This window comes from Aotus nancymaae, unplaced genomic scaffold (genome assembly GCF_030222135.1).
Source record: "Aotus nancymaae isolate 86718 unplaced genomic scaffold, 86718_ANA_hifiasm-v0.15.2.pri h1tg000210l, whole genome shotgun sequence".
Lineage (NCBI taxonomy): Eukaryota > Metazoa > Chordata > Mammalia > Primates > Aotidae > Aotus > Aotus nancymaae.
Genome location: NW_026988625.1, coordinates 1670608 through 1690173, shown reverse-complemented (window position 1 = coordinate 1690173; position 19566 = coordinate 1670608). Strand labels below are relative to the sequence as shown.

Genomic DNA, 19566 nt, shown 5'->3' with positions numbered 1-19566 from the left:
AATATGTGCTATGTATAAAGCTCAGAACCAGGCTCCATGGGAGACCCAGAAATGAACCAGTGATTCCTGCCTTCAAAAAGCATGCAGTTGGCACAGAGTGGTGGCTCACACCTATAATCCCCGCACTTGCAGAGGCTGAGGCATGAGGATTGCTTGAGCCCAGGAGTTTGAGACCAGCCTGGGCAACACAGCAAGACCTCATCTCTACAGAAATAAATAAATAAATAAATAAATAAATAATAAATTAGCCAGGCATGGTGGTGCACACCTGTGGTCTCAGCTACTTGGAAGGCTGAGGTGGGATGATTGTTTGAGTCTGGGAGGTCAAGGCTGCAGTGAGTGGTGATTGAGCCACTACACTCCAGCCTGGGTAACAGAGCAAGACCCTTTCACAAAAAAGAAAAAGGCCGGGCCGGGTGTGGTGGCTCATGCCTGTAATCCCAGCACTTTGGGAGGCCAAGGCGGGTGGATCACGAGGTCAAAAGATCGAGACCATCCAGGTCAACATGGTGAAACCCCGTCTCTACTAAAAATACAAAAAATTAGCTGGGCATGGTGGCGCGTGCCTGTAATCCCAGCTACTCAGGAGGCTGAGGCAGGAGAATTGCCTGAACCCAGGAGGCGGAGGTTGTGGCGAGCCAAGATCGCGCCATTGCACTCCAGCCTGGGTAACAAGAGCGAAACTCCGTCTCAAAAAAAAAAAAGAAAAAAGAAAAAAAAAAGAAAAAGGCCAGGAGCAATAGCCCATGCCTGTAATCCCAGCACTTTGGGAGGCCGAGCAGGCGGATCACTTGCGGTCTGGAGTTCCAGACCAGCCTGGCCAACATGGTGAAGCCCTGTCTCTACTGAATATGCAAAAATTAGCTGGGCGTGGTGGTGCATGCCTGTAATCCCAGCTACTCAGGAGGCTGAGGCAGAATTGCTTGAACCCAGGAGGCAGAGGCTGCAGTGAGCCAAGATCACAACACTACACTCCAGCCTAGGTGACAAAATGAGGCTTCATCTCAAAAACAAAATGAAACAAAACAATAAAGCATACAATTTCTGCCACAACGTGGATGAACCTTGAGGACATTACACTCAGTGAAATAAGCCAATCACAAAAGATAAATGTTGCAGGATTGGATTTACATGAGATATATTAGTCAAATTCAGAGAGACAGAATGTAATGGTGGTGCCAGGGGCTGGGGCGGGGACTGCGGAGCTATTATTTAATGGGTACCGAGTTTCCACTGGAAAGATGAAAAAGTTTGAGATGGAAGGTGGTGATAGTCATCCAACAACGTGAATGCTGTCAACGCACAGAACTGTATGAACAAAAATGGTTAAAATCTTCCACTTGACTAGCCTTACCCAAAAAAACAATTTAAAAGGGTTAAGATGGTAACTTTTCTTATGTGCATTTTACCAAACTTGCTGAAAATTACAAAAATGGTACATTTTAAGTTATGTGTATTTTACCATTTAAAGAAAAGCACACAGTCTAGAATCACAGGGCAGACGTGGGTGCCCCCAAGCCTTTGTTGTCGTATTTCCTTAGGGCAAATGGCTACTCTCTGCCCTCCAACTTCCGCTGATTCATCAAGTCCTCTTCAGTCCTGCCCAGTCTGGAAGCTTCCTGATCTCACTTCCCTCCAACACATACACGTGTGTGTCTCCCTCTCTTCCATTAACTTGTAAGTTTCTAGATGGCAAGAACCACACTCTCTTTCCATGGGTCCCAAACAGTTACACAGCAGGGCTCACAGCTGTCTATCATTATCCCCACAGGCGGGTTTAGGGTGCAAAGACTGGAAGGACCCCCTGAACCTCCCCAGTGTGCTTTGCAGGTGGCAGTGTGGGGTAGCAGGAAGAACACCGCAGGGGCCACCATGTTCCGGAGGGAACAGCTCTGCATTCACACAGGGACCCAGAATCCCAGCCCTGCTGCTTCCCAGTTGTGTCTTCACCTGTAAATGGGCAATTCCACCCCAAGGTGACAGATAAGCCCATGAGGGGCCCTATGGGAAGCACTTCGTCACCGTGCCCAGGGATGGCTTTAACCCCCTCCCTTGAGGGGCCCTCAACTCAGAAATGCGACGGCCCATTCATACAAACAGACTGATTCTGAGGTTATTAGATCCAGGCCACCATATCTGCCTGCCGCTGGAGAGCATTAGGGCGACTTCCTCCCCACCCACCCCCATGAGTGATTTTCCTCATTGTTCCTTTTCAGACCAGCAGGCTCCACAGCCCTCTAAAGAACATCAGTAAACAGTCCAGCAGAGACAGATGGCTGAGCCAGCGCGGATTCCTCTTTCCACACCAGAGGAAACTGCTGGGCAAAGAGCGTCAAGGTGCCCAGGGCTAAAAGCCTGGGCTTTTAAAACAAGCAGGAGTTCTAAAACCTCACAGTATCCAAACCAGTAGACTGTACAACACCAAGAGTGAACCCAAATGTAAACTCTGGACTTTGAGTAATAAGGAGGCACCAATGCAGGTTTGTGGACTGTAACAAATGCGCCCCTCCGGTGGGAGTTGTTAACTGGAGACACTGTGCGGGTGTGGCAGGGGAGGGTGTGTATGGGAAATCTCTATTTCCCCGCTCAATTTTGCTGTGAACCTGATAGTGCTCTAAAAAAAATAAATAAATAAGTCTTAAAAATGAAAAACTGTCTGAGGGAAAATACATAATCTCTTTAAAAAGATGTTTAAATAACCTTGGTTATTAAAAAAGTCTAAGAGGCCTGGTGAGGTGGCTCCTCCCTGTAATCCCAGCTACTCAGGAGGCTGAAGCTGGAGGAATACTTGAGCCCAGGAGTTTGAGACCAGTCTGGGCAACACAACAAGCCACTGTTTTTACAAAAAAAAATTAAAAATTAGCCCAGTATAGTGGTTTAAACCTTCAGTCCCAGCTACAGAGGAGGCTGAGGCGGAAGGCTCACCTGAGCCCAAGAGTTTGAGGTTGCAATGAGGTATGATCTTACTACTGCACTCCAGCCTGGATGGCAGAACCAGACACTGTCTTTTAAAAACAAAAAACAAACAAAAAGCAGTTTAGGGGGAAAAAATAAAACCTAATGGGAAAGAGACTGTGGGACCTCGAGGGCATTCAGAGAAGGATCCAGAAAGACCTAAAAGTGGGTCCAAGTGGTAAAATTAACTCCTCAGCCATTTCCTGAGGACCTTCCCTGTGTGACTCAAGGCACTGGGCTTTCCATCCTTCTATAATAATTCCTATTTTCATCTACTAACTTGCATTCGGGGCCTGGTGATGTGGTGGGCAACATGGCCACGTCTACAGAAGCTATAGGAAAGGCTGGGACCACGGTTCTGGAAACCCAGAATTTTCCACCAGCAAAGATTATCATTTCAATTTGCACATCTCCCTAAAAATCTCTCATTTTCTTTTTTATTAATAACTCTCCTGCACCACAGCACTGAGGGCCAGCTCAAGCTGGCTCGCCTGGCCAACAGCTGGCCAGACGAGGCTGGTGCCCGGTAACCACAAGGCAATCCTCCAGACCCGAACGAGCTGATGTGCCTGCAAAGCAGGCTTCTGAATAGCAGAGCATCCACCCCGCCCCCACATGGGGACTTAGGGAAGGCAGCTGCGCCAGCTTGCAGGTCGGAGGCCTGCACCACAGCCAACCCCAGCTGCAAATGGAAGATCAGCAACTGGAAGTACCTAACACAAACAGGACAGAGTGCCCATCACAAAAAGGCAGCTCCAAGAGCCAAAAATAGCCTCACTTGTTTCAAGAGGATTCTGACAAACCAAGCACATCCAACTCCTCCATCAGCAGAAAAAGAAAAATCAATGGAGCAGAAAACCAGATCAGCTTAACAGGGACCAGGTCTCCAAGAGATTCCCGACAGCCTCACACACACCCCAGTCTACCCTTTCCTTACCCCAACCAACGGCAAACTGTGCCTGGATCTCAAAACACAGTGACCAAAACGCCTGATGGTATTTGCATATAGAACAGATGTGCACAATCCCATAGTTCTAACGTTAGGGCTAGAGTCTGACCACTGACTGGGAGCCCCAAATAAGCACCTGTGGATGCTAATCCTTGGGAAGATGAGGCAGCAGGAGCATACTGGAGGGTCAGTAAATGGGGCTGGGTTACCATGCATGGAGGAGCCTGGGGCTGAGTAATGATGAGTGAAGTCTCCCATCAAAGCCAGGCAGATCAGAACAGGTGTGGCTCAGCTTCAGCCCCAGATGAAATCTCTATGCAGTTGATCTTCTGTGGCCCACTGAGTCACAACTCCCTGGCTCCTCACCTCCTCCTAATTCCTAGTCTCACCTGCTGTGACTTGCGTTCAGGGCTGCTGGCTAGCAAGCAAACCTGATGCTTCTATGGCCTGGGAGCAGCTAGCATATCTCGGGTTTCACAAATGTGTCATATAACCCTTCCAGGACAGGATCAGTGGGGTGGCGGGGAATGCCCAAGACGCAAATCAGTCCCTGCTAACAGCATCCGATCCTGGTGCTAGAGATGACTCTGGCTTTTATGCCATCCTCACGTCCCCGAGAGGGTAGAGCATAGAGCAAGAAGTTACCGCCTGGGGCATCTTCCTCCAACTCACAAGCTGTACTTCACAAACACCAAAGGAACAAACCACCTCCCATCCTTCACACGAGCATTCTCAACCCAATCCCATTACAAACACTGACAATCTGCATTCTGGAAGGAGGAGGGGATGGAGTTTGTTCGGGCACAGGATCAGCGTGAACCACAAGCGCACCTGCAAATCACTCAAAAGTACCCATTCCTCCCTCCCAACTTGTTTTGTATCCCCTACTCCTCTATGGCTTTCCTCCTCGGTGCAGGTGTGCCCATGCACGTGGCGTGAAGAACTCACCTGCGTCTCCATGGAAGGTGCCATCCCCATCGTTGGGCCAGATCTGCCCGGTCTTGCGGACGCCCACTATGGTGGCCTCGGACACGACAACCGGGCAGTGCCGGTGCCGCTTATGGCACTGCGGCGTGGGGGGGCTGCTGCTGTCGAAGGACTGCTGCGAGTTCTGCGAGGGAGAGCGGCTCTTGTCCCGGAACATGCGGTAGGTGGTGGGGCTTGGGGACACACGGCTGGACTGGCCGGAGGAGAAGTCCTCCTCGCTGGAGGTGAGGTTCTCGTTGGAGCTGCAGTCTGGGGTGTAGCCGCCTCCGCAGTCCTCAAAGCTCCGGGGGGAGTAGGACCTGCGGGGCCAGGTGAGGCGCTTCTCCTGCTCCGAGGTGCTCTGGCTGCGCAGGAGCGGGCCCTTGCCCTCCCCTTCCATCATGCCCCCGACATAGATGCTCTGGTAGGGCTGGTACTCCAGGGGCGGCCAAGGCGGCCTGCCACCACCATTGGCATTGATCAGGTTGTCCTTCAGGAAGCGGGGGTTCAACTCGGCGTCCTCGTAGTCGCCGTCGAGGCCGCAGCTGCTCTCCGAGGAGCGTCCGCGGTAAGGGGGCCTGGATGCATCCCCCACGCTGGAGCCTGCGCTGTGCTGGGACTTTTTGCGCTCCATCTGCATGGCCTGGCTGCCCAGGGAGCTGATGCGGTCCGACACCTCTTTGTCGTTGACCTTCACTAAACCGCGCTCATGGTGAAACTCAACGTTCACGTAGAAGGGCTTCTCAGCGTCTGCGCCGGGCTGGCCATGGCCCTTGCGGATCCGCTCGAAGTTGGACCTGAGCGCTGCCACGCTGGCTGGGGGCCCCCGGTCGTCCCGGTCCCCCGACGCGGCGGTCCCGGGCCTTCGGGCGGCCCCGGGCCTGGCCTTGCCAGGAGAACCCTCTCCGTCGGGCTGGGCCTCCGGCTCCTCGGCGGGCGGCGGGTCGGCTCCGTCGGCGGGCGCGGGCTGCGGGCGCGGCGCGGGCGCGCGGGGCTCGGGGACGCCGTCGGGGGTCTGCGCCGCCCGCCGGAAGCCCCAGCGCTGCCGGTCATAGCTCTTCTTCTCCTTGGCCAGCAGCGTCTGCAGGTAGATCATACGGAAGCGCTCCTGGTTCACCTCCTGCTCCAGGCGCCGGATGGAGGCCTTGCAGCGCTCCAGCTCCTGCTCGATGTCACCCACTGAGCGCAGCTCCATGCGCGGCGGCTCAGAATCCGGGAACTGCGCCTTCCACGCCTCCGCGAAGCCCACCGGGTCCACCATGGCGCGGCCGGCCTCACCTGCGCCGCCGCGCTACGCGCCGGGCCCGTCTCAGCGGCGGCGCAGCGGGCTCGCCAGGCCCGGCCCCGGGCGCCGGGCGGCCCCCATGGCCCCGCGCGGCGGCGGCGAACAATGCCCGCCCCCTCCCCGGTGGCAGGTGAGGCGGCGCGGGGCGCGGGGCGCGCGGGCGGGGGTGAGGCGCGCGGGGGGAAGGGCGCGGGCTGCGCGCGCCGCTATTGTGTGCGGGGCTCCTCCGCGCGGCGAGGCGCGGGCGCTACCCTCCGCTCCGCCTGGCCGCCACTAGACCCTGGCCGCAGCCCGCGCGCTCCTCGCCTCTCGCTCCCGCGCCGTCCCGCAGCCACGCCGCCACCGCCTCCCAGGGCTCTGCGCTCGGCCCGCCGGCTGTCGCCGCACTCCCGCCCGGCCCGCACTCTGCGCCGCAGGAAGGGGAGGGCCGGGGGGCGGTGGCCGCGGCGCGGCTGACGGAGCGGGGCGGGCCTCTTAAAGGGGCCGCGCCGTGGACAACGGCTGGAGGCACCCGGAGGCGGCTTCCCCATCGAGCCGCCACCCTTCCTCCCGTCCCTGTGCCTTTTGGGAAACTGAGGCCCTAACAACGGCGAATTAGACTGTCCAAGTCGCAGCCCAGGGGCTCCCCATAAACAGGACACCAGACACCGTGGTCCAGAGGGACCTTTCCAACAAAGAGGGCCGGGTCAGTTCTGCAGTCCTGGAACGGGAACATGTGGCTCCCCTCCAGCGAGGAGGGCTTCTCCTTTGGCCAGTCCAGCCGCGTGTTTCCAAGCCCCACCACCTACCGCATGTTCCGGGACAAAAGCCACTCTCCCTGGCAGAACTCGCAGTAGTCCTCCGACAGCAGCAAGCCACCCTCCCCTCCCCCACGCCGCAATGCCATAAGCGGCACCGGCACTGCCCGGGGCACTGCCCAGTTGTCATGTCCGGGGCCACCATCGTGGGTGTCCGCAAGGTCGGGCAGATCTGGCCCAACGATGGGGAGGGCACCTTCCATAGCAAGTGAGTTCCTCGCACCTCACAGCCCGGCCTCTAACCAGCCTCAACGCTGGGCACTCTAGGGACCACCCAGGCCCAACTCACAGGAAGGCCAGGACCAGGCAGGTCACCCAGCAATGCAGGGAGGGCCAGACTGGGTCACCAATGCCAGCACCCCTGTTTCAGTGGGCCTCCCACATGGTGGACCTGCTGTGGGTGATTGCCACACGGGGTCGTCACAGCAGGACCACATGATGGATGATAAATAGGAATTTCTCCCTCAGGTCACTCAATACCCACACCTGCCTTCCTGTGTGCTGAGCCATACGTTTGTTCCCTGGCCTCTCCTGAGCTCCAGAGCAGGAGTGAAACAAAATCTTTGATGGTTCTCTAGGGACAAAGAGATCTGAGACACAGCAGAGAGCACTCTGCAGGGAATCTGATGGGCACAACATGAAAATACCCAAACCAACCTTCTGGGTTAGGGGAAAAGGAAACAGGATTTGGGAAATGAATTACTAGGCTTGAGTCCTGACTGCCTCTCTCTCTCTCTGCCTCAGTTTCCTTGAAGTGAGAAGAACATCCACCTCCAAGGGCTGTTGTCCCTGTGTAGATGTGAGGGATTATCATTCCCTCCTCCAAGTGCCATTGTCATCTGGAGCAGATGCTTTGACGTCCAATCTAAAGTACGGAGCCCAGGCTAGTAGCCAGGCTAGCCCTGCATAGGTTCAGGTCTCCCCGCCGACTCTGTGACCTCAGCAATGTCCGTCCCCTCTCTGAGCCTCAGTTTTGTCATCTGCTCTTCATTTGCCAAATCCTGCCTCCTTTTCCCCTAACCCGGCAGGCTAGTTTGGGTATTTTCATTTTGTGCTCATCAAACTCCCTGCTCTCTGCCCTGTCTCAGATCTGCAGGCTTCCCTAGAGAACCCCCACCGATTTTGTTTCACTCTCTGCTCTGGGCTATCCTGTCTTTCACCCAGCCCTGTGGGCCACGGTACAAAATGTTGAGAACATCCTGTGTAAAATGCCCAGATGGGGCAAACGTAAAACACACCCTGATAAATGATGTGTAGGGATCATTTCGTGATCGCCTGTTAACATTGGTGTCCTGGAGAACATTCCTGCTGCTGGGAAAACCCCTGGGATGCAATTTCTAGTCAGGGTGGGCGGTGCACAGCTCACTGCTGCCCTCTGCAGGCGGTGATAACCTCCTGCCATCCTGGTCCCTTGGACCCAGCTGATCTCAACCCCTTCCTGTCAGGCTGCAAATAGCCCATTATGCAGGTGAAGAGACTGAGATGCAAGTGATGCCGTGGCTTTAGGGTAATGGGGAATAAAGGGGCTGGAATCCCAGCAGTACCACACTGAGCAGTGCTGTCATCCTCAGTGGCCTCTTTTTTTTTTTTTTAAATGAAGTTTCACTCTTTTTGCCCAAGCTGGAGTGCAATGGTGAGATCTTGGCTCACTGCAACCTCTGCCTCCCAGGTTCAAGTGATTCACCTGCCTCAGCCTCCTGAGTAGCTGGGATTACAGGCATGTATCACCACACCTAGCTAATTTTGTATTTTTAATAGAGATGGAGTTTCTCCATGTTGGTCAGGCTGGTCTTGAACACCTGACCTCAGGTGATCTGCCCACCTTGGCCTCCCAAAGTGCAGAAATTACAGGTGTGAGCCACCACACCCAGCTGTGGCCTCTTCTTTAAAGTGGATATGATAAAGGCCAGGCACAGTGGCCCACACCTATAATCCTGGTGCTTTGGGAGGCCGAGTCAGGAGGATCACTTGACCCCAGAGGTTCAAGACCAGCCTGGGCAACATAGCAAGACTCCATCTCTACAAAAAATTTAAAAATTAGCCTGGCATGGTGACACGTGCCTGTAATCCTGCCTGCTCAGGAGGCTGGGGTGGGAGGATTGCACTGAGCCTAGGAATTTGAGGTTTCATTGAGCTAGGATCATGCCACTGCCCTCCAGCTGGGGTAACAGGTCAAGACCCTGTCTCTAAATAAACTCTGAACTCTGAAGCTGTTTAGTTTAAGTTTGCACGCTCTGTTCTCCTGGCATAGCAAATGGCTTTTTGTTAGGCACAAAGACACATCCAGATAGTGGCTTTCTCCCTTGTGGGGCAGCCTCTTCTGGCCCCAAGGACACTGCTCTATCCTCAGGACTTCCCTGAAAGCACCCTTATCTTGGGCCTCTGGGCCTTTCCTGCAGAGTTTTCTTATCATCCATCCCTCCCTAGGGAGGAGTGCAGCGTGGCATGGGCATGAGATTCAGACACACGTAACACTCTGTAATCTCCCACTCAGTGTCTGTCCCAACTAGATCTAAACTCTGCAAGGTCATAGACCTGTTTGTCTTGTTCCCCTATGTCCCCCATATAGTGAGCTCATGGTAAGTGCTCAGCCAGGACTGGTGGAATGAGGAACCGGATGTGTGCATGTCCCGCAGGGCAGACAGGCCACCATGAGTGGTGCGTGTGTATAGGGGAGGAAATGATAACGCATTCCCAGCCCAGCCATAGCAGAGGTGTGTGTGCCCTGTGGGAGAAGGCACAGTCTTGGCAAAGGCTTGCCAGGGGAGGTGATGCCTGAGCTGGTCCTAAGGACAAGGACCAGGTGGACAGAGAACAAGGCTTCAAAGTTGTGTTTGAGGAACAGCCAGGTTGGGAGATGAGGCTGGTGTGGGCAGTAGGAAGTGGGCTCAGAGGTAAGGCAGGGCCTTGTAGGCCTGTACAAAATTTGGGGTTTCTTCTAAATGAGAGGAAAAACTGCTCAAAGGTTCTAAACCTGCACTGTCCGATAGAACTTTCCAGCACCGTGGGCATGTTCCGTAATCTGTGCTGCACACTACGGCAGCCATGAGCTGCCCCATGTGATTACTGAGCATCTAAAATGGGGCTAGGGCACCTGAATAACTGAATGTTTGGTTTCATTTTACTGAGTTTCAATTGCCACAGTGGTGGCTGTATTAGACCGCACAGGGGCAGTGGGTTACTTGCTGGGGTCTACTGCGTGGAAGGTTGGGCATGGGAGGTGGGAGCAGGGGGTGTGGTTGGGGACTGTGGCAATTGTTCATGAGGAGGGCGTTGGTGACCCAGAGTAGGGCAGAAGCAAGGTGGCCCAGAGAAGGGGTTGGATTTCAGGACCATTCTGGAAGGAAAATTCATGGGACTTGTAGATGGAATGGGAGTGGGGAATGAGGGAGGGCCAGCTACAGGGCTGACTTTGGGATGCTGACTGCAACCGGCTAGCAGAGGAGCCTGCGTAGGGCTTCAGGTCCCCATGGCCCATCCACAGGCAGGAGTCAGGCAGATGAGGGTGACCCCATGGCACCAAGGAGCAAACAAGACCTCAGAGAGAAAGTGGAGTGTTGCCATTGATTCTCTGGTGTTTCTAGCCACAGGGCTGAAGACTCTCTCCCTGACTGCATGAGACTGGTTGGAGAAGGGACAAGGTCTGGATTAGGGGGAAAGTAGAGGCAGAGAGACTGAAAAGGGACTGGCCAGGGAGATGACAGGGACCCAGGAGTCTGAGCGAAGACTCAGTGAAGAAGGGAGAGCCCCATGCTGCCAGCTGCCATGCCCTCAGTGGGAAGGATGCTAGCTGGGTCTGGCGTCGTGAGGCCAGCAGTGCAGAGGTAGGCCCTGGAGCTTGGCTGCAGAAGCTGGAGGCTGGATGAGTCCTGAGCACTACCCCAGGAGCCTTCTGGGGGGTTCAGCGGGAGTAGGGGGCTTCGCCAAGTGCTCCATAGCTGTCTCTGAGCAGTGGGTGACATGTATTTTCTTCATCATTATGCTCTTCTAAATTCTTCATAATAAAATACCCATCCATTGCCCATGCCTGTAATCCCAGCACTTTGGGAGGCTGAGGCAGACGGATCGCTTGAGGTCAGAAGTTTGAGACCAGACCAGCCAACTTGGTGAAACCCCATCTCTACTGAAAATACAAAAACTAGCTGGCTGTGGTGACTCCGCAGGCTGAGGCAGGAGAATTGCTTGGACCAGGAGGTGGGAGGTTGCAGTGAGTGGAGATTACTCCACTGCACTCCAGCCTGGGTGGCAGACTCTGTCCTAAGAAAACAAACAAACAAACAAAAAAAACCCCGCTATCTTTTGTAATTAAAAAAAGAAAATTTTTTTTCAACTTTATCGAGGTATAATTGAAGTGTCATAAACTGAGCATAAGGAGTGCGTGATGAGTTTTGACATCTGTGTATACTTTAAAGCCATTGCCACAATTAGATAACAAGCATTTCCATCATCCTCAATCCATGTTATGTTTTTAAATCTCAAAACTAAAATAGTACAGAGAAGTAGGGTTTTTCGGTGATGTCCCCCAATTTTCCTCATTCTCTGAGAGTAGTTACATGATTCTATTATTTATTCGTTTACTTATATATTTTTTGAGATGGGAGTCTCGCTCTGTCACCCACGCTGGAGTGGGTTGTTGCAATCCTAGCTCACTGTAGCCTCCAACTCCCAGGCTCAAGCGATCCTCCTACCATGGCTTCCTGAAGTGCTGGGATTACAGGCAAGAGCCACAGCGCCCAGCTGAGAAGTAATTTTAAAATCAAAACAAAACACAGACACACCTTCACACACCCTCAGCAGCAGCTGAGGCCACCCTTTCCCTTTACTAGGACAGGCTGGGACTCAACAGCCCCCTCTGCTGGAGAGAATGCAGAACTTCTGATGCCTCAAAGCCGTGGGGATGGAAAGAATGCAAGTGTCACTCAACAGATGAAAGAATAGAGGCTGGCATGGTGGCTCACACCTGTAATCCCAGCACTTTGGGAGGCTGAGGCAGCTGGATTATTTGAGGTCAGGAGTTCGAGACCAGCCTGACCAACATGGTGAAACCCTGTCTCTACAAAAAATACAAAAATATTAGTCTGATGTGGTGGTACATGCATGTAGTCCCAGCTACTCAGGAGACTGAGGCAGGAGAATCGCTTGAACCCAGGAGGCGGAGGTTGCAGTGAGCTGAGATTGCACCACTGCACTCCAGCCTGGGTGACAGCGTGAGACTCCATCTCAAAAATAAAAAAAGAAGAAGGAGGAGGAGGAGAAGTTTGAGAGCAGTCTGAGCAACATAGTGAGATCCCATCTCTAAAAAAATATGATAAAAATAAAAAAAATTACCTGGGCATTGTGGCATGTATCTGTAGTCCCAGCTACTCTGGAGGCTAGGTGGGAAGATTGCTTAAGCCTGGGAGAAAGTGCAACAAGTTAAAACTTCTGTGCCGATCAGTAGTGGGATTGTGCCTGTGAATAGCCACTGCACGCCAGCCTGGGCAACACAGGCAGACCCCATCTCTGAGGGGGAAATACATATGTATATATATGAAATTCTAACCCTCAATGCGCCTAGGAGGTGATTAAGTCTTGGGTGGAGCCCTCGTGAATGGATTAGTGGCCTTATAAAAGGATCCCTGAAGAGCTCTGTCAAATTCTTTTTGCTATGTGAGGAGACAGTGAAAATTCTACAGTTTGTGACCTAGAAGCCCTCACCAGAACCCAACAATGCTGGTACCCTTACCTTGAACTTCCAGCCTCCGGGACTGTTGTGTACAAAATTTTTCTTTCTGGTGCTATAAAGAAAAATTAGTTATGGGACAAAGGATCTCTCAGCAAAGCAATTCTTTTTACATCTAGCAGAAAGGGTAGTCCCATTAGCAATCCTGCCACAAGAGTACAACGAACTAAAGAAAGCAGACGTATTTATTTCTTACGCATTTGGGGTTGTCCTTACTGCTGTGTCTGATCTCCATTGGCTAGAGTCAGACCTCACAGTCTAAACTAAAACCCAATTGGCTAATAACTTGAAACTTTTCTAAACAGGTAAAAGCAACGGAGAGCCAAAAAAGGAAGTCCGAATAAGGAAGGGACATAGACTGTGAGCTGGGACATGCCTCTGAGCACGCCCAGCACAGATACCTTGGTTAAAGTACAAGGACATAGAATGTATTACGTGCCTGCAAGGGTGTCTAACAGCTACATAGGACAGGGCTTCTAGCAAAAAGCAAGAAGGCTTTTGAAGAAAGTGTTTAAAACAAACTATTATTTCTTTCTTTCTTTTTTTTTTTTTGGAGACGGAGTCTTGCTCTGTCACCCAGGCTGGAGTACAATGGCGTGATCTTGGCTCACTGCAACCTCCACCTCCCTGGTTCAAGCAACTCCCCTGCCTCAGTCTCCCAAGTAGCTGAGGTTACAGGTGCATGCCACCAGACCCAGCTAATTTTTTTGTATTTTTAGTAGAGATGGGCTTTCACCATGTTGGCCAGACTGGTCTTGAACTCCTGATGTCAGATGATCCGCCCGCCTTGGCCTCCCAGAGGACTGGGATTATAGGCGTGAGGCTTGTACCTGGCCACAAACTATTATGTCTAACACTTATGAATTTTTCTTAGACAAGAAAGGAAACTTTGAAGAGGAACTTTTCTACTTTCCACAGGGACTGTGAGACATACATTTCTGTTGTTTTAAGAACCACCTAGATGATGGCAGACCACACTAAGACAATGTACTTGTTTGAGTCTGTTTTTAGTTCTTTGGAGGATATAGCTAGGGATGAAATCTCCGGGTCATGTCATGTTGCAATTCTATGTTTCACTTTTTGGGGAACTGCACAGGTGCCTTTTTTTATTTTTGCTTTTTTTTTTTTAAATAGGGTCTGGCTCAGTCACTCAGCTGGCGTTGCAGTGGCACAATCTCAGCTCACTGCAGCTCCAAGCTCCTGGGCCCAAGTGATCCTTCCACTTCAGCCTCCCAAGTAGCTAGGACTACAGGTACACACCAACATGCCCAGCTAATTTCTATGTTTTTTTAGAGATGGAGCTTTGCCATGTCGCCCTGTTCTCAAACTCCTGAGCTCAAGCAATCTGCCCACCTCTGCCTCCCAAAGTGCTGGAATTACAGGTGCGCACCACTGCACCTGGCTAATGTGCTTGTTTCTAGTTCACCCAAAGGCCCCATGTGGGTGAGTGCAGTGGTTCTGCCCATGAGGGTCACACAGTCTTCAGGGGTCCCATCCACCCAGGTGCCCAGCCTGGAACTGAGGTCTCTCAGCATGATTTCTTTCCACCTCCCCAGCTATCACCCCAACAAGAGGCAGGGAAAGGGGCTCAGAGAGTGACCCCCTACCAAGTCACATAGCGATAACTGGGGACCCAGACTTGAGCCCCACCTCCTGACTCACAGTCAGTGCTTCTAACCCTTGCACCATCAGGCAAGACATTGTAGATGGCAGGGCTTCCTGTCCTCAGATCTGCCTGAGCCTGACTTAAAAGCCTGGGTGGGCTTCTATTCTTTCTTGCTCCTTTTCCGCCCTGTTTTCACCCCTGTTCCCACCCACTTGGGAGGCTGGAGGCCAGAGCAGGGCTCCCTTCAAGCGGGATGTTGCCATGTGACCACCATCCATCATCTATCATCCGTCATCTGTCATCCGTCAGCCCTAGGGGGCTGGGGGCAAGATCACAAAACTGGGTCATCAATACAGCTGTCCTCTATCCCTCCCCCCAGCCAGAGTGGGGAGCAAAGATCTGAGGGCCATCTTTGGTCTGAGGGTCTGTGTGTCTGTGTGTACAATAAGAAACGAGCCCCCGTGGAACCACTGTCACAGGATCCGAGTGACTGGGGCTGTGTGCCTTTCCTTCCAGGCCTGGGCCCCTCCTTAGGAATTCCACTGCCTTCTGCAGAATCAAAATATTGATGAGGCCCTGCAGCCAGGAGAATCCCAGAGGAGTCTCCTGGACACCATCGGTAGCCTTCACAGGGGGCAAAAGAGCTGGGACAAGGTGAGCTTGTTCCCGAAGATAAGGCCAGTGAGTTGGTCCAGGCTGTGGCTTCCAGTGGGCAGAGGCCCAGAGCACCCTCTGGCCAGGGGTGCCAACCACCTGTAGGGGAAGAGGGAGCCTAGGCCTGGTTTGCCTCCCAGACCCCCCACCACATGTCCCAGAAGACAGGGTGAGCCTGCTGACAGCTGCCCAGGAGCAGGGGGTCCCATGCCTGTTCCCTCCTCTGCCTGAGGCCCAGGCTCAGACAGTGGCTGGTGGCCCTGAATACTGAGGGGGTGCCTGGACAAGGGGAGGAGGAAGGGTCTGTGCTGCCTGGAAGGAGCGTGTGACAGTCACACATCCCGGCTGCTCATCGGCTTCCTACAGGGGAAGGCTGACATATGGGAGGTGACGTTGGGAGGCCACAGCAGATGGCAGAGGAGCCTGGGAACAGCTGAGAAGGTGTCTCATCTCACACAGTGCCTGAAGTGGCAGGTGTGTGTGTGTGTGTGTGTGTGTGTGTGTGTGTGTGTGACGGGGTGAGGGGGATGCCCATGGTCTGCCCAGTCTCCAGGAGCTGCTTCTCCCTCAGAAGAGGAGGGGTGCCTCTCTGTGCTGTGAGTTTCTTCCTCTGAAACCCCCCACGTGCCTTCTCTTGTCCCTGCCGTAGGCTCCCTTGGTTGTTGTGTCCCCCCTGCAGTCCCCTCCAGGCCTGGGATTCCCTGGCTACCTGCCAGCATCCCCAGGGGCGCAGGGCTCCAAGAGCTGGAGGGAGCTGCCTCCCAGTCTAGCCCCACCTGTGTGGCCCCAGGGCTTATGGGGGGGCCACCTGTTAGGCAGGGACAGGGTGGGGGTGGTACTGAGCCTACAGCCAAGCCTGGTGCACCTGTGGAAATGGGGTGGGGTTGGCACCTGCTGTATGGGCTGTGGGAGGAGTGAATGGGACAATGCAGAGGGTGGGCCAGAAAGGGGGCTCCAGGAAAGCTGAATGCATGAACGAGTAAGAATTAGTGCAGCTTGGGCAACACAGTAAGATCCTGTCTCCATGAAATTTAAAAAAAAAATTAAAAATTAGCTGGGCAAGCTGGCTCATGCCTGTAGTCCCAACTACTTAGGAGGCTGGGGTGGGAGGATTGCTTGACAACGGGAAGTTGAGGCTGCACTGAGTTATGATCATGCCACTGCACTCCAGACTGGACAACAGTGCGAGACTCCATCTCAAAAAAAAAAATTAGTAAATGAAGCCAGGTGCAGTAGTGTGTGCCTGTAGTCCCAGCTACTCAGGAGGCTGAGACAGGAGGGTTGCTTGAGCCCAGGAGTTTGAGGCCAGCCTGGGCAACACAGCGAGACCCTGGCTCTAAAAACCAAAAAAAAAGTTTAATAATAAAAAGAGTTAATGAATGGGTCAATTTAACCGATCCTCTTCCACTTCAATAGTCAGTTACCTAGATTGTAGGTGATCTCAGCTCTGCTGGGTTAAGATGCCCTGCATCCCTCCAGTGAGAGAGGTCTGTCTGGGAGTGGTTCCCATCCCACCCCCCCAGGCTGAAATGTGAGTTGAATGGATCCTGGTGGTCTCCCCTCCACTCCAGAGGCCTGTGGCAGGGCTGGGAGGAGGGGGAGGCAGGCAGGTGCCCATGGCACAAGGTCGAAGGACATGAGAGCAAGTGCCCTGCTCCAGTCACTGTGGAGCCTGTGTCACCATGGCTGCTGGGCTGGGAAGGATGGACTCATAGACTCACATTGTGAGGGCGCAGGGAGCGGCAGTGAAAGGGAAGACTCAGCTGGAGGACCCTGAGGAGGGCTGAGCTTGGTTGGGGCCATGCAAGTAAAAACTCCAAAGGGTGGCAGTATGCTGGGGCCACCTTACTGAGGGACACTGGGCCCCAGGGGTGAGGGCACCTGGAGCAGAATCCTGCTGGGATCAGACTCCAAGTGGGATTGGAAACAGAGGCAGGGGAGGGCCCAGGAGTGTGGAAGAGGAGAAGGTGCTCAGGTGAGTCCCATCTTTTCAGCTGTCTGCACCTCGGTCTCCTCACCTGTTAGGCAGGGACAGGATGGGGGTGGTACTGAGCCTACAGCATTGGTGTGAGTAAACGAGCTTCCAGAGCATCCCACTGCACATGGGGCTGGCACAGAGAGCGTGCTCCATAAATGGGGGCTCTTGCTACTCCCCCAGGAGGCTACTCTTCCATCCACTCCTGGATGACTTCTGCTTTGGGGAACACTGGGTCAGAATTTCCACCAGAAGTGGGTTCGAGTGGGTGGTGGTGCCTGCTGGGGTCAGCGGTGACCTGGGCTCTGGCCTCTTCCTCTTGGAAGCCAAGGTGTAGAGTTCCAGTTGTTAGCAACATTGTATGAGGCTGCACCATTAGACTAGCTACATACTCATTCCGAGGCGTACTTATTAGGCTGGTGCTGGGGACACAGCAGTGAACAAGGCAGGCCACCAAGGCCACCAGGATGGTAAGGGAATTGTAAATTAGGATGCCTCAAAGGAGACCAGGATAGGGATCAAGGGCAATCTGACCCAGCTGGAGAGGCTCCAAAGCAGGCTTCCATAAGGAAGCACCTCTACGCTGAGTTCATTGGCAAAGGTCTGGGTAAGGAGCTGTTGCATAGGGAGAAAGCCCTCGCCTTGCCTCAGGACAAAAGAGGAGCAGACATTGGGACGGAGCCCTTCATCTTCTCGCTTTCCCTCTTAGTTCCTTATATTGCCTCCCATTTATTTGGCCCCCAGTGCATCAGACCTCCAGTACTTCACACTCTTATGAAGTCCCCTTCCACACTGACTCTGGGCTTTGGACATTTTGCCAAAATGCCCCATTACAGCAAGTGTGATGCAAACAGAGGCTTGATAAGCACCTATACATTGGGGCTTGTTTCTGGAAACACTCTTTCTTAGAAACCAGCCACCATGCTGTGAGGAAGCCCAAGCTGCCATGTGGCAAGGCAAGCATTCAGGCTGAAGCTAGCACCAACTGCCAGGCATGTGAGTGAGGCCATTGTGGACTCTGGGAAAGTCATCCTAGTGGCCCAGCCACCAAGAAGGGAGCAGAAGAATAACTGGTCAAATCATAGACCCATGAGAAATAATAAATACTTGTTGCTTTAAGCAATGAAGTTTTGGAGTGATTTGTTACATAGAGTAAATGGCACAAATGTTTTCCTGCCCCAAGCCCAATTCTTTCCTGTGCCCAGAGCCTCTCTAGCTGGCATGAGTATCCTTCCCAAGACCTGTGCAGCTCTGCCCTGAAACTGTCTGTGGCTGGCTCCTACCAAGCTCTTCCCAAGACCAGAACATATCCTCAGGCCCCCAAACCACCTTCACTGGCTGATGCCTTGTGAGGGTCTCTGGGTCAGACAGGACTTCTGGATTTGCAACTGAGTGATGAGGCACAACTGTCTCTGGCCTCCAAGGAGAGCCAAGCACAGGATTGTGCCCCGGGCAGGTCTAAGGTTCGTGTGGTGGCATCTTGGGTCAGAGTGCAATTTGTCTGCTGGGAGCATGTCCTTGTTTGAGCAACCTTCTGGCCACCCTGTGTTTTTTGAGATGGAGTTTCACTCTTATTGCCCAGGCTGGAGTGCAATGGTGCAATCTCGGCTCCCTGCAACTTCCGCCTCCCAGGTTCATGCAATTCTCCTGCCTCAGCCTCCCAAGTAGTTGGGATTACAGGCATGAGCTACGATGCCCAGCTAATTTTTTGTATTTTTAGTAGAAGCGGGGTTTCTCCATATTGGTCAGGCTGGTCTCGAACTCCCAACCTCAGGTGATCCGCGTATCTCAGCCTCCCAAAGTGCTGGGATTACAGGTGTGTGCCACCATGTCCGGCCCTCCCTGCCTTCATTACACATCTACTGAGAACCTACTATGGGGCCTTCCTCCCAGCGGTGCTAGGGGAAACAGTAGAGGTGATGAGGCCACTGTCCTGGTCCTTGGGGTTCCACAGATGGGTGTGGGAGAAAGCCCAAATGTGACCCATCACACTCAAGGTATCAGAGCTATGAGAGGTGTGGGGGTGTCCATAAAGGCCTCTGGGTTTAGGGGTGTCCCAGCTGTTGGGCACAGAAGAGGGGCCTGGCACCTGTCAAGACTACATCGTGACCAGGGATAAAACGGGCACAGAGGCCTGTGGGGGTGGGGTGGGCTGGGAGGCGAGGAGCCTTGAATGTCGGAGTGGGAGCACCCTGGGACCTCGTCCTGGGTAGCCAGGAAGTGACAGGAGAGGACCTGCTTTGGGTAAGTGTCTCCAGCAGAAGGGCAGATGAATGGAAGGACACACAGACGGACAGAGAGCAGGGAAGGGTCCAGGGAAACAAGGAAGAGAAAAAGGTGTTTCGGCAGCATAGCATGTGGATGCGGTCACTGTGGTTACTTGCTGTGCCTTGGCTGCAGGAGGCTGCTTGCCGGGACCACAGGACCAAGACCAGTAGAAAGTGCCTCTGCCAGGAAACTTACTGCCCAATGCTGGGAATGAAGGCAATGTCTTCATGAAATCGTCAAAGTGAGGGTATGCAAACCACCTGAAGCAATTCTGACCGAGAAGATGCTGCATCAGCTTGGGGTAGGGGGACAACTGAGTCCCTTTCATTTCCCTGGCAACCTTAGTCTCTCCTATCCTGCCAGGCCAAATATCACAGTTGGAGAGGCCA

The 19566-nt window shown here is 53.4% G+C and overlaps 1 protein-coding gene across 1 annotated transcript in view; it reads right to left on the bottom strand.

Annotated features, from left to right (window-relative positions):
• Positions 1 to 6131, bottom strand: part of BCR (BCR activator of RhoGEF and GTPase) — a 132565-nt gene extending 126434 nt beyond the window's left edge. Inside the window, exon 1 of the mRNA XM_064371896.1 lies at positions 4853 to 6131. Within this exon, the coding sequence (XP_064227966.1) occupies positions 4853 to 6131 (1279 nt within the window). The remainder of the gene's footprint in view (positions 1 to 4852) is intronic.
• Between the last annotated feature and the right edge of the window lie 13435 nt (positions 6132 to 19566).